Consider the following 11,563-nt stretch of genomic DNA (forward strand, 5'->3'; position numbering starts at 1 on the left):
CTGCCCTGGGGACCCATCACAGAGGGCGTAGTATGAGAGAAGGGAAACTGGTACGGTGGGGTTCTGGGGAGGGGATGGCCAAAGGCTGGGCAGCAGATGCAGAGGGACAGTGCTCTGGGCCCCTTTCTAGGGCTGAAAGTACCAGCTTAGGCAGTGGCCAGGAGGAATGGTCAGAGCAGGTCTGTAGGTGGCACCCACAGGTGGCTGTCAATGCCTAAGGGCCTTAAGGCAAATGCACTCCCAGCCCCTCTACACATTCAGCCAGGTAAGCCCTGAGCCTACGCTTCCAGGGGTGCCCCCGCCCCTTACACTCTTTCCTGCACAGGCAGGCAGCCGTCATATTAGGAACCTACACCCAGAAGCAGATATGGTGTGAGCCAGGCCCATAGGCAGCTCCCTCCCCAAACAGCATTCACCTTCCTCTGCCCTAAGCTGCAGGTGGCCTCTGTACCTGTTGTTCACATCACCTCTTGCTGGGCCACTTCCCTTGGCCTTCAAGGCGGACACACAGACCCTGCTGGAGGTGGAATAGGAAACCTTCCCCTCTTTGTGGACCCAAGGCCCCAAAATTGCCACATAAACCTACCCTGACTTGCAGAGAAGCAACACTGGTGACCCAGCCTCCCTTCTTAACTTCCTGACCCCAAAACTGCAACCCGCCATCCTTTAGGGACCCAGCTCCACTCTGGTATACCAGGAATGCGGACCTAAATTCGAGTGCATGGTCCCAACATGGCCACCAGGGGGCACCACAGGACCCAGCATATGGGGTTCACACAGGCTTGAGTTCCCTGTTAGGGACCTCCTAGACCCAAGGCCACCATCCACCCCCACTTGGCCCTGTACTCACTCTCCACACATGACCACGGTTCCTGTTTTATTGCCTTTGAGTGTCCAGAGCATCTGACTGCTCCAGAATCAAATAATTTAAGGTGCCAAGAACAGGGCAGGGTAAGGGACCACACCCGAGGGGCTGGGCCCAGTGGTTAAAAATACACCCACCACCATGTCCAGGTGAGAGAAGAGACCTGTGGTAGCGGTGGGCTTGTTGGAGGTCACTGGCAGGAGGTCCAGAGATAAGGGCTGACCAATCTCAGGAACACCATGCCCAGGAGAGGGGCACACGAGGCCAAGACACAGAACACACAGCTGCCTCACTCCTGGGACACAGGGGCACGGAGGCACAGGAAGACAGACCAATGGAGGTCAACCAGGACAAGGGAGGGCAAATCACCACAGGCCCAGGCCTGGCCAAGGCCTGAGCTACATGATGCAGCATTTGGTCTTGTGTGTGTTTGGGTCTTTGAACCGCAGTCTCTGTTTGGGCCGGTATTTCTCCAGGTAGGTGAGCTGCTTGCTGTTAATGGCACCACGACGTTTCCTGGGGAAATGGGATCAGTCAGAAGGTCGCCCAGGCTCCGGCTTGACCACTTGTCCACCCACACAAAGGACAAAAGCCTGGGGCTGCGCCTCATGACCAACAGAACTGTCCCTGCCTGCCTGGCACAGGCTTGGGCTGCAGAGGTGAGATGAGGGGTACCAGTGACCCAAAGGCCTAACTCTTTCCGTGCAGCCAGTCCTGCTCAAGACTATAGCCCAGAGCCTGGAGAGAAACAGTACTAGTATACCCACATGTATACTGTTACGTATGCACACGTGCCCATGTATGCGAGCACGTGTGTCCTGGTACAATGTGTTGAGAGTGTATATGCATTCATACCCTTATCTCTGTGTGCATGTCACCCAGGCCCCTTAGTATACTTGCAGTTGCAGTAAAACCATGTTAGGTGGCAAGCTAGGAACAAGCATGTCTTGAGAAGATGCCTGAGTCCTGGCAGAGGCTGTCTCAGGACAACCTCCAAGAGCATGTGCACATCAAACTTGTACGTGTACATGCACATACACACACAGGCTGAGGGGACAGGGTCAGCCACTGTTGTCCCTGCCTGGCTGAGTAAGGCAGATAGGAGCCTTCCCTGGGGAGCCACCAAGTGACTAGAAGACAGCTGGCTAGAAATCTCCAAGGAGGTTAGAGAGGGGCCAAGCCACAGACAACAGGCTGAGGGACAGCCAGGCCCTGGTTCTGGTGTCTCTGTGCATAGATAAGACACTGGAAGGCTTTGAGGTTCCTGCTTCCCACTGAGAGGCTGGACCATACCCAAGGTCCTCTGCACATGGCAGGGTCACCAGATGTTTTAGCTTGTAGATGTTCCCCTAAAACCTCATCCACTATGGGACTGTTCACAACTGTCAGATCAAGGGTATATGATACTGGGATTAAGGGCATGTGGTACCAATTTAGCCCACTGTTGGAGTTATCATAGTTCTGGGTGTGACTGAATGAATTTATTGAAAACAGAGGTCTCACCTGGGTGTGGGTGGCACCACCCAAAAGGCTTATAGTCTAGATGGGATAAAAGATGGAAGGCAGGCTGCTGCTGCCTGCTGTTTGCTGCCTTATGCCTGCCATATCATGAGTGGTTTCACCTCTGTGATGTCCCTCTGCCATGCCACCCAGCCTTGGAGCCAGCTGACTAAGGACTTAAACCTCTACAAACTGAGAGCTGAAATAAACCTTTCCACCTTTAACTCTGGGTCTCAAACACTTTGTTTCAGCAATGAGGAAAGTAAAAACACTAGAGGCATTAAGCAGACAGGATCTGCGGGGGTAGGAGGGATGCCCCTGGCCACTCCACGCAGCCTCAGGCCAAGGGAGTCATGTGAATAGAGAGAAGACCTGTGGCAGGAGTGGGGTTGCTGGAGATTGCTGCACCACCAGAGAGGGATGTGGGAAGAGAGGCCACAACGAAAACCCAGGCCCCCAAGCAGTTGCCCACTGAGCCCCACAGCCGGCCACTCACTGACGAATGAACTGGATGGCATCTTCATACTTCATCCCACTCTCGATGAGGGCCAATGCCACCAGGACTGGAGCCCTGCAAACAGACAGCTGGGCTGGTATTCTCTGAGTCTCTGTACCCTGGCTGTCCCCTAACAGGCTCCCTACTGAGGATGCAAGGTATGGGGGGGTTCAGAGGGACAAGACCCCCACCTACCCAGTTTCCCCAGCTCCCCTGAGAAGGGCACTGACTTGGAGACCAGCCCCATTGCCAGGTCCAGACCCTGACTCTCTCCTGTCCCTCCTGTGCAACCCAGGGGATGTGGACTGCCTCTCTGTGCCTCATCAGTAAAATGTGTCACAGAGGGATAAACAAGCACACAAATGAAGGCCTTAGCTCAGGTCTGTCTCAGGGTAAGGACTCTTAATACAGGCTTGCTGGGAACCCCAATCAGCTGCTGCTCTGACCAACATAGAGGACCCCACTGCCCGGTCCTTTCAAGTAGACCTAGGCTGCTGATCCTTGTCTGAGCAGAAATCCATTCATGGCCCAGTTCACCGGGGTACCTATGTGTCTGGGGAGGAGCACAGGGGAGCAACCACTGCAGGAGGGTGTCAGGCCAGACTTTGGAAAGGACTTCCTCACTGCCAGGCCATTAGAAGGCTTGTCAGGGAAGCCTTGACCTTGGGGAGTCAGATCTCTGGGATGCTCATGTGGATGTGGCTCACGTTGGAAAGTGAGGTTTGGCTACAAGATCCCAAGCTCCGAGAGAGCTCCCAGCAACAGCAGCACCCGAGGACTAGAGCCCGTTCCACCCCCACCTCTTTCCCCTACTCACCGTCCCAGGCCTGCCACGCAGTGCACAGCCACGCAGCTGCCAGGATCATCGCAGAACTTGGCCTTCAGCAGACTTAGCCAGTCCTCCACCACCTTGCTGGGTGGGGGTGCCCCATCATCAAATGGCCAGTCCTGTGGGTAAATCAGTCCATGAGGACCCCAACTTGTAGGGGTGGGAGTGGCCACCCTGCCACTCTGTGCCTGCTGGGAGGGGGAGAGAATGCCAGGAGCTAGCAAGAGGGGCTGGTGGGGCTAAAGGCACCTTGCTGTGAACAACTAATTCTCTGATCCTGCCTACTTCAACTGCACCCACCGGAGTACCTCACTGAATCACCCCATCCTTTCTGAGTGTGAGCTCCTAGGGAGCCTGGGGGCCCTCTGCCCACCTCAACCCAGCCCTAGAAGTGGTCCCTCCCACCTGAATACCTGAGGTTGGCCTGAGGGGACCTGTCCCCTGCAGTAACACACAAGCCTGGCACCCATGCCTGCTGCATCCCCAGCCTCCGGGGCTGCCACACAGCCCAGGTGTCACAAAGCATAAAGACAGGTGTGCAGTGAAGGCCATGTTTTTGGGAGTTGGACTCTGCATACCAGCTGGATCCCCAGCTGGGGAGGTGAGGACAGTCCCCAGCAGAGGCAGCCCCGTCCAGCATGTACTGCAGGGGGACAAGACATTCACATATTGGTAACGCGGGTGCACAGGGACTGCTGTAGATTGCTATTGGGGCGAAACCACATGGGCCCATGAGTACTGCCTTAAATCTAACCCCAGTGCCTCCTGCTGCTGGGGAAGGGGAGGGGAGACTGTTGAGGTGCCCTGCGCTAAGATGTGCTTCTGTACCTTTATCTCAAATCCTTCTAAGCAACTATATTTTCAGGTGAGGACCCTGAGGCTCAGAGGGGCCCGTGAGGTCCCACAGCTGGAAAGGGACAATGGTGGAATTCAGCCTAGGTCTTTGTGACCCCAAAGAACAGACTCTTCCCCACACACACACTCCAACTCCCAGGCAGTAGCTGCTACACACAGTAACAGCTGTGGACAGGTGAATGGAGAACTGCGCACCGGCTCCTGGGTACGAAGCCCATTGCCAGGGGCTGGGGGGCCTCATAGGTACTGTGGCTCAACCCACAGGCAGATGGCCACAGAGCCACCCCATCCACCACATGAACTGGGTCCGTGGGGCCATGGGAGCCAAGGAAACAGCCCCAAGGGTCCCCCACAGCCTCCACAGAGGGCCTCCCCAGCCCATCTGCTGCCCAGAAACAGAGCCCCAGACAAGAAGTGGTAAGAGGCTGAGACAAGGCCCCTGGGCAGGCCATGCTCCCCACCATGTGGGCTGCTGGGCTCAGGCCACCCCCATGGCAAACACCTGGCAGGCAGGGCCAGATGTGATATGAGCACCTCTCCCCAAGGCACTGTCATGTCACAAACTATGTGGCCTCAGATCAATACAGTCCCCATGCCTTGCTTTCCCCAAGATGGAACCATATAAGAGGCTGCAGGCTGCCCTATGGTTGAGATTTGGTAGCACCTCATGGGCTACAGACACACCCCACGCCAACACATAAGACCCAACTGCAGGAGCCATGGCTTCAACCAACAAACCTGACCCTTGCTTCATGGCCCAAGTCTGAGAAAAGGGAGTTCAGGAGGAGTAACTTACTCTGGGTCACACATCCCAACCTCTGACCTCCTCCAGGTATCCACACACCTACGGACCAGCCACCCAAGGGACACCATGCACTGGCCTCTCAGCAAGAAATACCCACCAGCCTACAAAGCCTTACCCCCAGGGCAGCCACCATGTCCCCTGGGCCCCCTCACCACAACAGTGATGCCGTCCTTCTCCAAGGGGGCCTTGTCGTAGGTCACTTCACACACTCGCACCACTGTGGTAGCCCCATACTTCTTCAGGTCCTGGCAGGGTGTCAAGAAGGAACAGGCTGAGCAGGGCTGGGGGCTCAGGACCAAACCCCTAGCTAGGATATGTCCAAGTGTCCTCAGGTCAAAGACAGGACTGTGTTTTCCTCGGTGCCCCCTCCAGGGCTGTGTCCTCCACAGCAAGACAGTGACTGGCGGACGGTCTCACTTGATGTCCCAGGTGCCTATTCCTCGGCTACCTAAAGACAGGTAGGCATCCCCATCTTTGTTCACCATCATTCACACTCAAAGCTGTGACAGCGCACTGCATGTACCCCTAGCCACTACAGTACTCAACACCCCAACTCCACCAGCAGGGTCTCATTCACTAGATAAAAGCCCTGGCTTCCCAATAGGCAGGGCCTGAATGGGCCTCTGAGGGGCAGGCCCCACGGGCAGCAGGCCTCGGAGCCAGCAGGGCAGCCTGAGCAGGGGTGCTGCACACGCACGGGAACCCCATGCTGACCAGCCAAAAGGTCATCAAGCTCACAGCCAGACAAGGGATATTTATACCCAAGGGCACGGGCAGGGCCAGTGCCACCCCCACCTGCTCCCGGCAGATATTCTGGGAGTGATGAGGGATCACTGGGTCGCACTGGTCATGCAATGCGGACACCAGATACAGAGAGGCCAGGACCCAACTATTCTAAGAATACAGGGAGGGAGAGGGGTGGCCGCCTCTGAGGCCAAGGGATCCCTCTGAACCATTCTGTACCTTCAGTGGAGGAAGCTGCCATCCTGCTCAGGACTGAGCCCTAAATCTAGCCACAGACTAAGCCATCCCTGACACTGCTTACGCACTGAGCCCCGGTCCACACTGGGCCCTGATGCTAATCACTCCCTGGACCGTGAACCTGGGCCTGCACTGAGCCCTCATCCTGGTTCCCCCAGTCACTCACAGTGCTGTGCTTACTTCCTTCCCCATGCCCTGCTGTTGTCCCAAGGGTCTCAGCTGTGCGAGGGGGCAGTTGCTCTCAGCAAGGCACCAAGCTCGGGGGCTGGGACCAGGCTCCCTACACAGTTTCCCGTGCCCTCTCACATCCACATCCCCACTTGACTATGACAGGCCCATCAGGGATGGGAGGGCTGAGGGATGGCTCTGCAAAGTGCCTCTGTAATGGGTTCTGTAATTGGCCCACATGCAGCTGCCAGCTCTGTAAATGGCCCTGGGGCTGCAAATACACTGACCACTCTAGTAGTCTGTCCCCAACACAAATCCTGCAAATGCATTGGGGCAGCAGGCATCTCTTCCTGCCATCCCTCAAGGGTCAACGGTCTCTCACTCCTGTGGCCTACTCAGATGGGGCCTGGGTGTCACCCCATCACATGGAGTCCTCACCTCTCTGCCTGCCTGGATTCCCACAGGCTCAAGCCCCACTGCTCTCATGCTGGTCCCAGGGAACCCACTGGACCGTGAGACTCCCCACTCCCAAGCCTCTCAAACATCTCCATATGCCCCATCCAGGACCCTGTAACAGGCACCTGTGTCCAGCTGCACACAGAGAGGATTGGACATGGACAGCTACCCATCCCCTCACCACTTACCAGGCTCCCCAAACCCCTGTCTGCTACCCACCCAGCCCCACTCACCTCCACGAAGGTGCTGAGAGTGGCATCAGTGGGGTTGTGTGTGATGAGGAAGCGCATGTTACGGTAGCTCACCTCCACCGGGGCAGGCCGGTTCATCCGCGCCATGCCTCCCAAAGGCAGAGGGCAGGGTGGGAGGCAGCTGCAGAGAGGACCTGGGATACAGCCAGAGGAGCCCCCTGGAGCCTCAGAAAACTGAGTAGAGCAATACCCTAATACTTGTCTGAGAGAAAGGATCTTTTTTTAAACCCAACCCTACACTCTGCACAAATATTTGGGAAAGAGAAAGAGGCCATTCAATGTTTGTACAATTAAAAAAAAAACCCAATCCCACCACCCCCAAAAAGGAGCAAAACAGTCCCCCAAAATAAGATGGGCAATTCCAAACTCCCGTCTCTCAGAGACCGGGAGTAAACCGGGTATAACCGAGAATAAAGGGGATAACAACCATCCAAAGAACATTTAAAAACCCCCGAGTGAGTAGGTCCACTATGCAATGTCTAAGGTGGGTTCTTCTCTGGGGACACCCTCTCAGCATTGGAGAGCAGCCCCTTTGCTCCAATGTGGGCTCCACACCCCCAAAGTCTGGAGGAAAACTGAACTTGAGCAGAAGCAACTCTGGCAGCCCTGAGGCAGAGGTCACAGTTGTGGCAGGCAGGAGGTCTCGGGTGCACAGGCCCTTGGTCACGTTACCCCATTGGGGTATGATAAGTCCTGAGGGGGGAAGGGGCTCAGTCAGCAGAGCTGACCCCAGGCCTGGCAGCAGAGGCCATCAGCAGGCAAGGGCAATGGTGAGGGCCAGAGGCACGTGGCTTCCTCAGCAGCAGGCTCAGGGCAATGCTGGGCACGGCAGTGCTCAGAGCTGGCCCACAAGGGCCACTCCATAGATTGTAGGCTGGTCCTCAGCAGCTGACATCTGGGAGAGGAGAAAGAAATGAATGGCCCTCCTTCTGCCTCAGTCTCCTTATATGAAAACCCAAGGAAGGACAGAGCTGGCCCAGGGTCCTAAGGAGAAAGGACACTCAGGCACAGTCACCAGGATGGGTGAGGTGGAACACAGGAAGAGAAGGCTAGCAGGCACACACCCCTCCAACATGCAGAAGCCCCACAAGCAGACTCCAGATCTACCTGCCCCCAAGCTTGGCCCTGCCTGAGTCACCAGATAGTCTACCCTGAAGACATACTCAGGACAGTCGCTCTTTCTCAGGCTTATTGGCCACTGAGTGTTGGCAGAGTCCAGATCACTCTGCATGGCCCACCCTCAGGGAAAATCACTCAGGACAGTGTGAGACCCACCCACTGGGAGCCACTGGGAGCCCATCTTGGCCTCTGCCTCTACCCCTGATTACTCATAGGCTGGTCCAGCAGGGAGGAAAATGAGCCACCTTGCCCTTTAGGAGTTCAGAGTGGAACAGCTGCCAGGCAAATGTCAGGGTGGTGACAGCACAGGTGGCCTGTAGTGAGGTCTATCCGTGATAGGGCCTTGAGAAAGGATGTTGCTGGGGGTCATAAAGTCAGCCCTCAGTACCTGCACCCCTTCTCTCTCCTCAGCTAAACGGCTCTGAAAGTCCTCAGGAGCATCAGCTCCCTCCTATGCCCAGAAGGGTCAGGAGACCTTGGGTATGTGACTGGCCTCTCGGGGCCTCTGTTTCCCTATCTGCACAACAAAGAAACACAAAAGATGCTTCCAGGGTCTCTCCACTGTGACTCGGTGGTCAGCAGACCCTTCCAGTCCCATGGATTCACCCCAACTCCCATTTCCCATAAGTCCTGTGTGTCCACACCTCACCTCCTCTACCCAAGGAAAAGACACCTCACAGGTGAGGTGAGGGCCGAGACTCTCGTGGCAGTCTTCCATCTCTTCCATGCCCACCACCTCTGACCTCTTTTCCCGCCCCAGTGACCTTTTCTCCAGCTGCCCATCAGGCGGCTGGGGTCCCAGAGCCACAGCCAGGGTAAGGAAGGGTCATGGTGAGACCCTGGTCTCGGAGGCACCACTGCTGGACTTGAGCCGTGGACACAGGCCCACTGTCCCAGCTCCAGCTGTTCGGGGAGGTAGGGACTCTTCAGCCTGTCCTCCACAACATGGCAGGCTCGGTGCCCCCAGACTCTGGGCAGGGGTTCCATTCACATTCCAGCCTCAACCCCCAGAAGAGGAACACTCACTAAGAGGGAAAGGCAGAAGGAAGGGGTCTTGTCCCTGGTTTAACAACCTGTGTGCCACTCAGAGCAATCATCTGATGCTCTGACGGAAGCCAGCGGTGCTGACAGCACACAAACACCTGGGGGCCTCCTGGGACTAGCGTGAGTGCACGTGTGTGTGTGTGTGTGTGTGTGTGTGTGTGTGTGTGTGTGTGTGTACACATGCACAAGTTACACTCATGTTTATAAAAATAAAGGAGGGAAAAGGCCCAAGATGGCCATAGGACTCGGGAGCGCTAATGCCATCATCCACAGGGGCCGAAGACCTGATTACCAGGGTCACAACACATGGCCTGCTCTGTTACCCAGTACCAGAGGACAGTGCCTCCTGGCTCTTGAGAGCTGCCAATCAGAGGGGGCCTGAGTCACCCCCATACTGCTCTTATGGGAGCCCAAAGTTGTCAGAGGCCTGCGACAATCTAGGGTTAGACTGGACTGGGTCAGCAGCAGACATCAGAGCCTGGGCTAGACCAGCTGGCCCAGCAAAGCTGGCATTTCACCACTTCCCATCACTCATCGATGCAGTCTGGACCCGCACCCCAGGAAGGCAAAGCAGGGATGTGAGGCCCTCCTACCCCAGGAATCCTCATGTGGCCCAATTCTACCTGTTGCTGGCCCTAGGCAAGAGCCCCCATCTCTAACACACATCCCCAGGTGAGGTCACCAAGAAGCCCAGAAATGAAGGACCAAGAGACTCCAGCTGCAGGGGCAGAGGCCAGGATGCTATCAGAACCCCGCACCCACCCCCAGGTAAGGCTGACCCAAGACCTGTGGTCCCCACCTGCTATCCCCCATCCCATTAACTCCAGGCTGGCCCACCCCCACTCCAGGTAGTGAACACTCCCGTGGCCCAACCCTAGACTCTCCATCTGTAAGCAGGCACAGGCCACCTGGCCCCCTCTGCTGGCCCCCCACCATGCCCACCACCTATGCTATCCTACTCAGCTTAAGCTCCTCCTCCCCTCGGGCCCTCCCCTTCCTGGGATCCTGGCCCAGCCTCCTCTGGCCAGTGCCCCGGCCCTCTGCTTTCTGCAGAACCGCTCCTTTTCAAAACCCTTTAAGGGAGGCCCATCTCGGTCCCTTTGCCAGATGAGGAAACAGGCCAGGGAGAGACAGAAGGACACTGTCTGGTCCTCAGCCAACCCGCCTCGCGCTGAGTGGGTTTTCTCAGCCGCAAGTCAAAGGCAGTAGGAACAACACTGAATCCCGAGTTAAGAAAAGGAGACCGAGGTTCAGGCAAGCACAGTTAGTTAAGGAGTTTGAATCACCCGGACTTCAGAAAGGAAAGGGTCCTTCCGAACGCGGGACCCACTGATACCGGAGGAAGTGCCTGGAGGATTAGGCTCGGTGGTTTCCCACCAGAGACAGGACGGAGATCAGCTCGGCGGGCTGGGAGCCCCCAAGGCCGCTGGGGTTATGGGTGTGGTGAGGGGCATTAGCGGGCGCGTCCCACCCGCTCACCAGGGCGCCACCTCCCCGGGGCAGGGCCAGGGTCCCCCGAGGGTCCGGAGGGTCTCGCCCGCTCCCCTCCTGGCTCACCCGCGCCCGAGGGCTCGCCCGCCGCCGCCTCCATGCGCCTGCCCGGCGGGCCGCGCTGCGCCCGAGACCGGGGCGCGCCCTCCCGCAGCGCCGGCTCTGCTGCTCCCGGCCCGGCTGGCTATTTATAGCGCCCGGCGTCACGTGGGGGGCGGTGACCGGCGGGCAACCGGGATAGCGGGCTCCGCACCTGCCGCCTAAAGATAGCCGCGCCCGGCCGGCGGGAAACAAAGGGCGGCGGCAGGCTGCCGAGGAAGAGGAAGCGCGGCAGGCGCAGGAAGGGGAGCGGCCGCTGGCCTCCGCGGGCGCACTGACCACCCGGCCGACTGCAGGCCGAGCGGAAGGAAGGGTTCTCGCCCCGGAGAGGAGGGCGGCAAGAGTCCAGGCAGCCCAGCGAGCACGGGGTCGCCCAGCCCCGCAGTCCCCTGACCCCTTCATCAGCCCATCAGCAAGAATGCCTTCGTTTCCCAGTGGCACACGCTGTCTCTTCCTCTGACCCTCACGACACCCCTATGGGTGGTTGCTCTCATCCCATCAGCAGACGACTGGGGAAACTGAGGCACTGGCTCTAGAAACACTTTAGGTTGCAGGAGTCCTCTCAGGATCTGCCACCACACCTATCCACACGCACTGCCCCATC

The 11,563-nt window shown here is 57.5% G+C and overlaps 1 protein-coding gene across 2 annotated transcripts; it reads right to left on the reverse strand.

Moving 5' to 3' along the window:
- Positions 1–864: 864 nt before the first annotated feature.
- On the reverse strand, positions 865–11,079 carry Ptp4a3 (protein tyrosine phosphatase 4A3). Of its 2 annotated transcripts, XM_003473293.5 has the most exons (7): positions 10,927–11,079; positions 7,788–8,101; positions 7,189–7,340; positions 5,503–5,595; positions 3,679–3,809; positions 2,862–2,936; positions 865–1,381 (listed from the first exon to the last, which is right to left on the reverse strand). In XM_003473293.5, the coding sequence occupies exons 3-7, from the start codon at positions 7,291–7,293 to the stop codon at positions 1,264–1,266; spliced, it is 522 nt and encodes a 173-aa protein (XP_003473341.1). In that variant the 5' UTR covers positions 7,294–7,340; positions 7,788–8,101; positions 10,927–11,079; the 3' UTR covers positions 865–1,263. The 2 variants fall into 2 exon arrangements, with proteins under 2 accessions (XP_003473341.1, XP_013011601.1); XM_013156147.3 differs by having other exon boundaries at positions 7,189–8,101.
- Between the last annotated feature and the right edge of the window lie 484 nt (positions 11,080–11,563).

The sequence above is a fragment of the Cavia porcellus genome, unplaced genomic scaffold (assembly GCF_034190915.1).
Source record: "Cavia porcellus strain 051 isolate PalLab524CR breed Dunkin Hartley unplaced genomic scaffold, mCavPor4.1 scaffold_19, whole genome shotgun sequence".
Taxonomy (NCBI): Eukaryota; Metazoa; Chordata; class Mammalia; order Rodentia; family Caviidae; genus Cavia; species Cavia porcellus.

Coding starts and splice junctions, on each gene's coding strand:
- Ptp4a3 (XM_003473293.5), bottom strand. CDS start 7,293: ATGGCGCGGATGAACCGGCCTGCCCCGGTGGAGGTGAGCTACCGTAAC. Junction 2,937..3,678: donor TGCGTGGCAGGCCTGGGACG/GTGAGTAGGGGA, acceptor GTCTGTTTGCAG/GGCTCCAGTCCTGGTGGCAT. Junction 1,382..2,861: donor GCCATCCAGTTCATTCGTCA/GTGAGTGGCCGG, acceptor CCATTTCCCCAG/GAAACGTCGTGGTGCCATTA.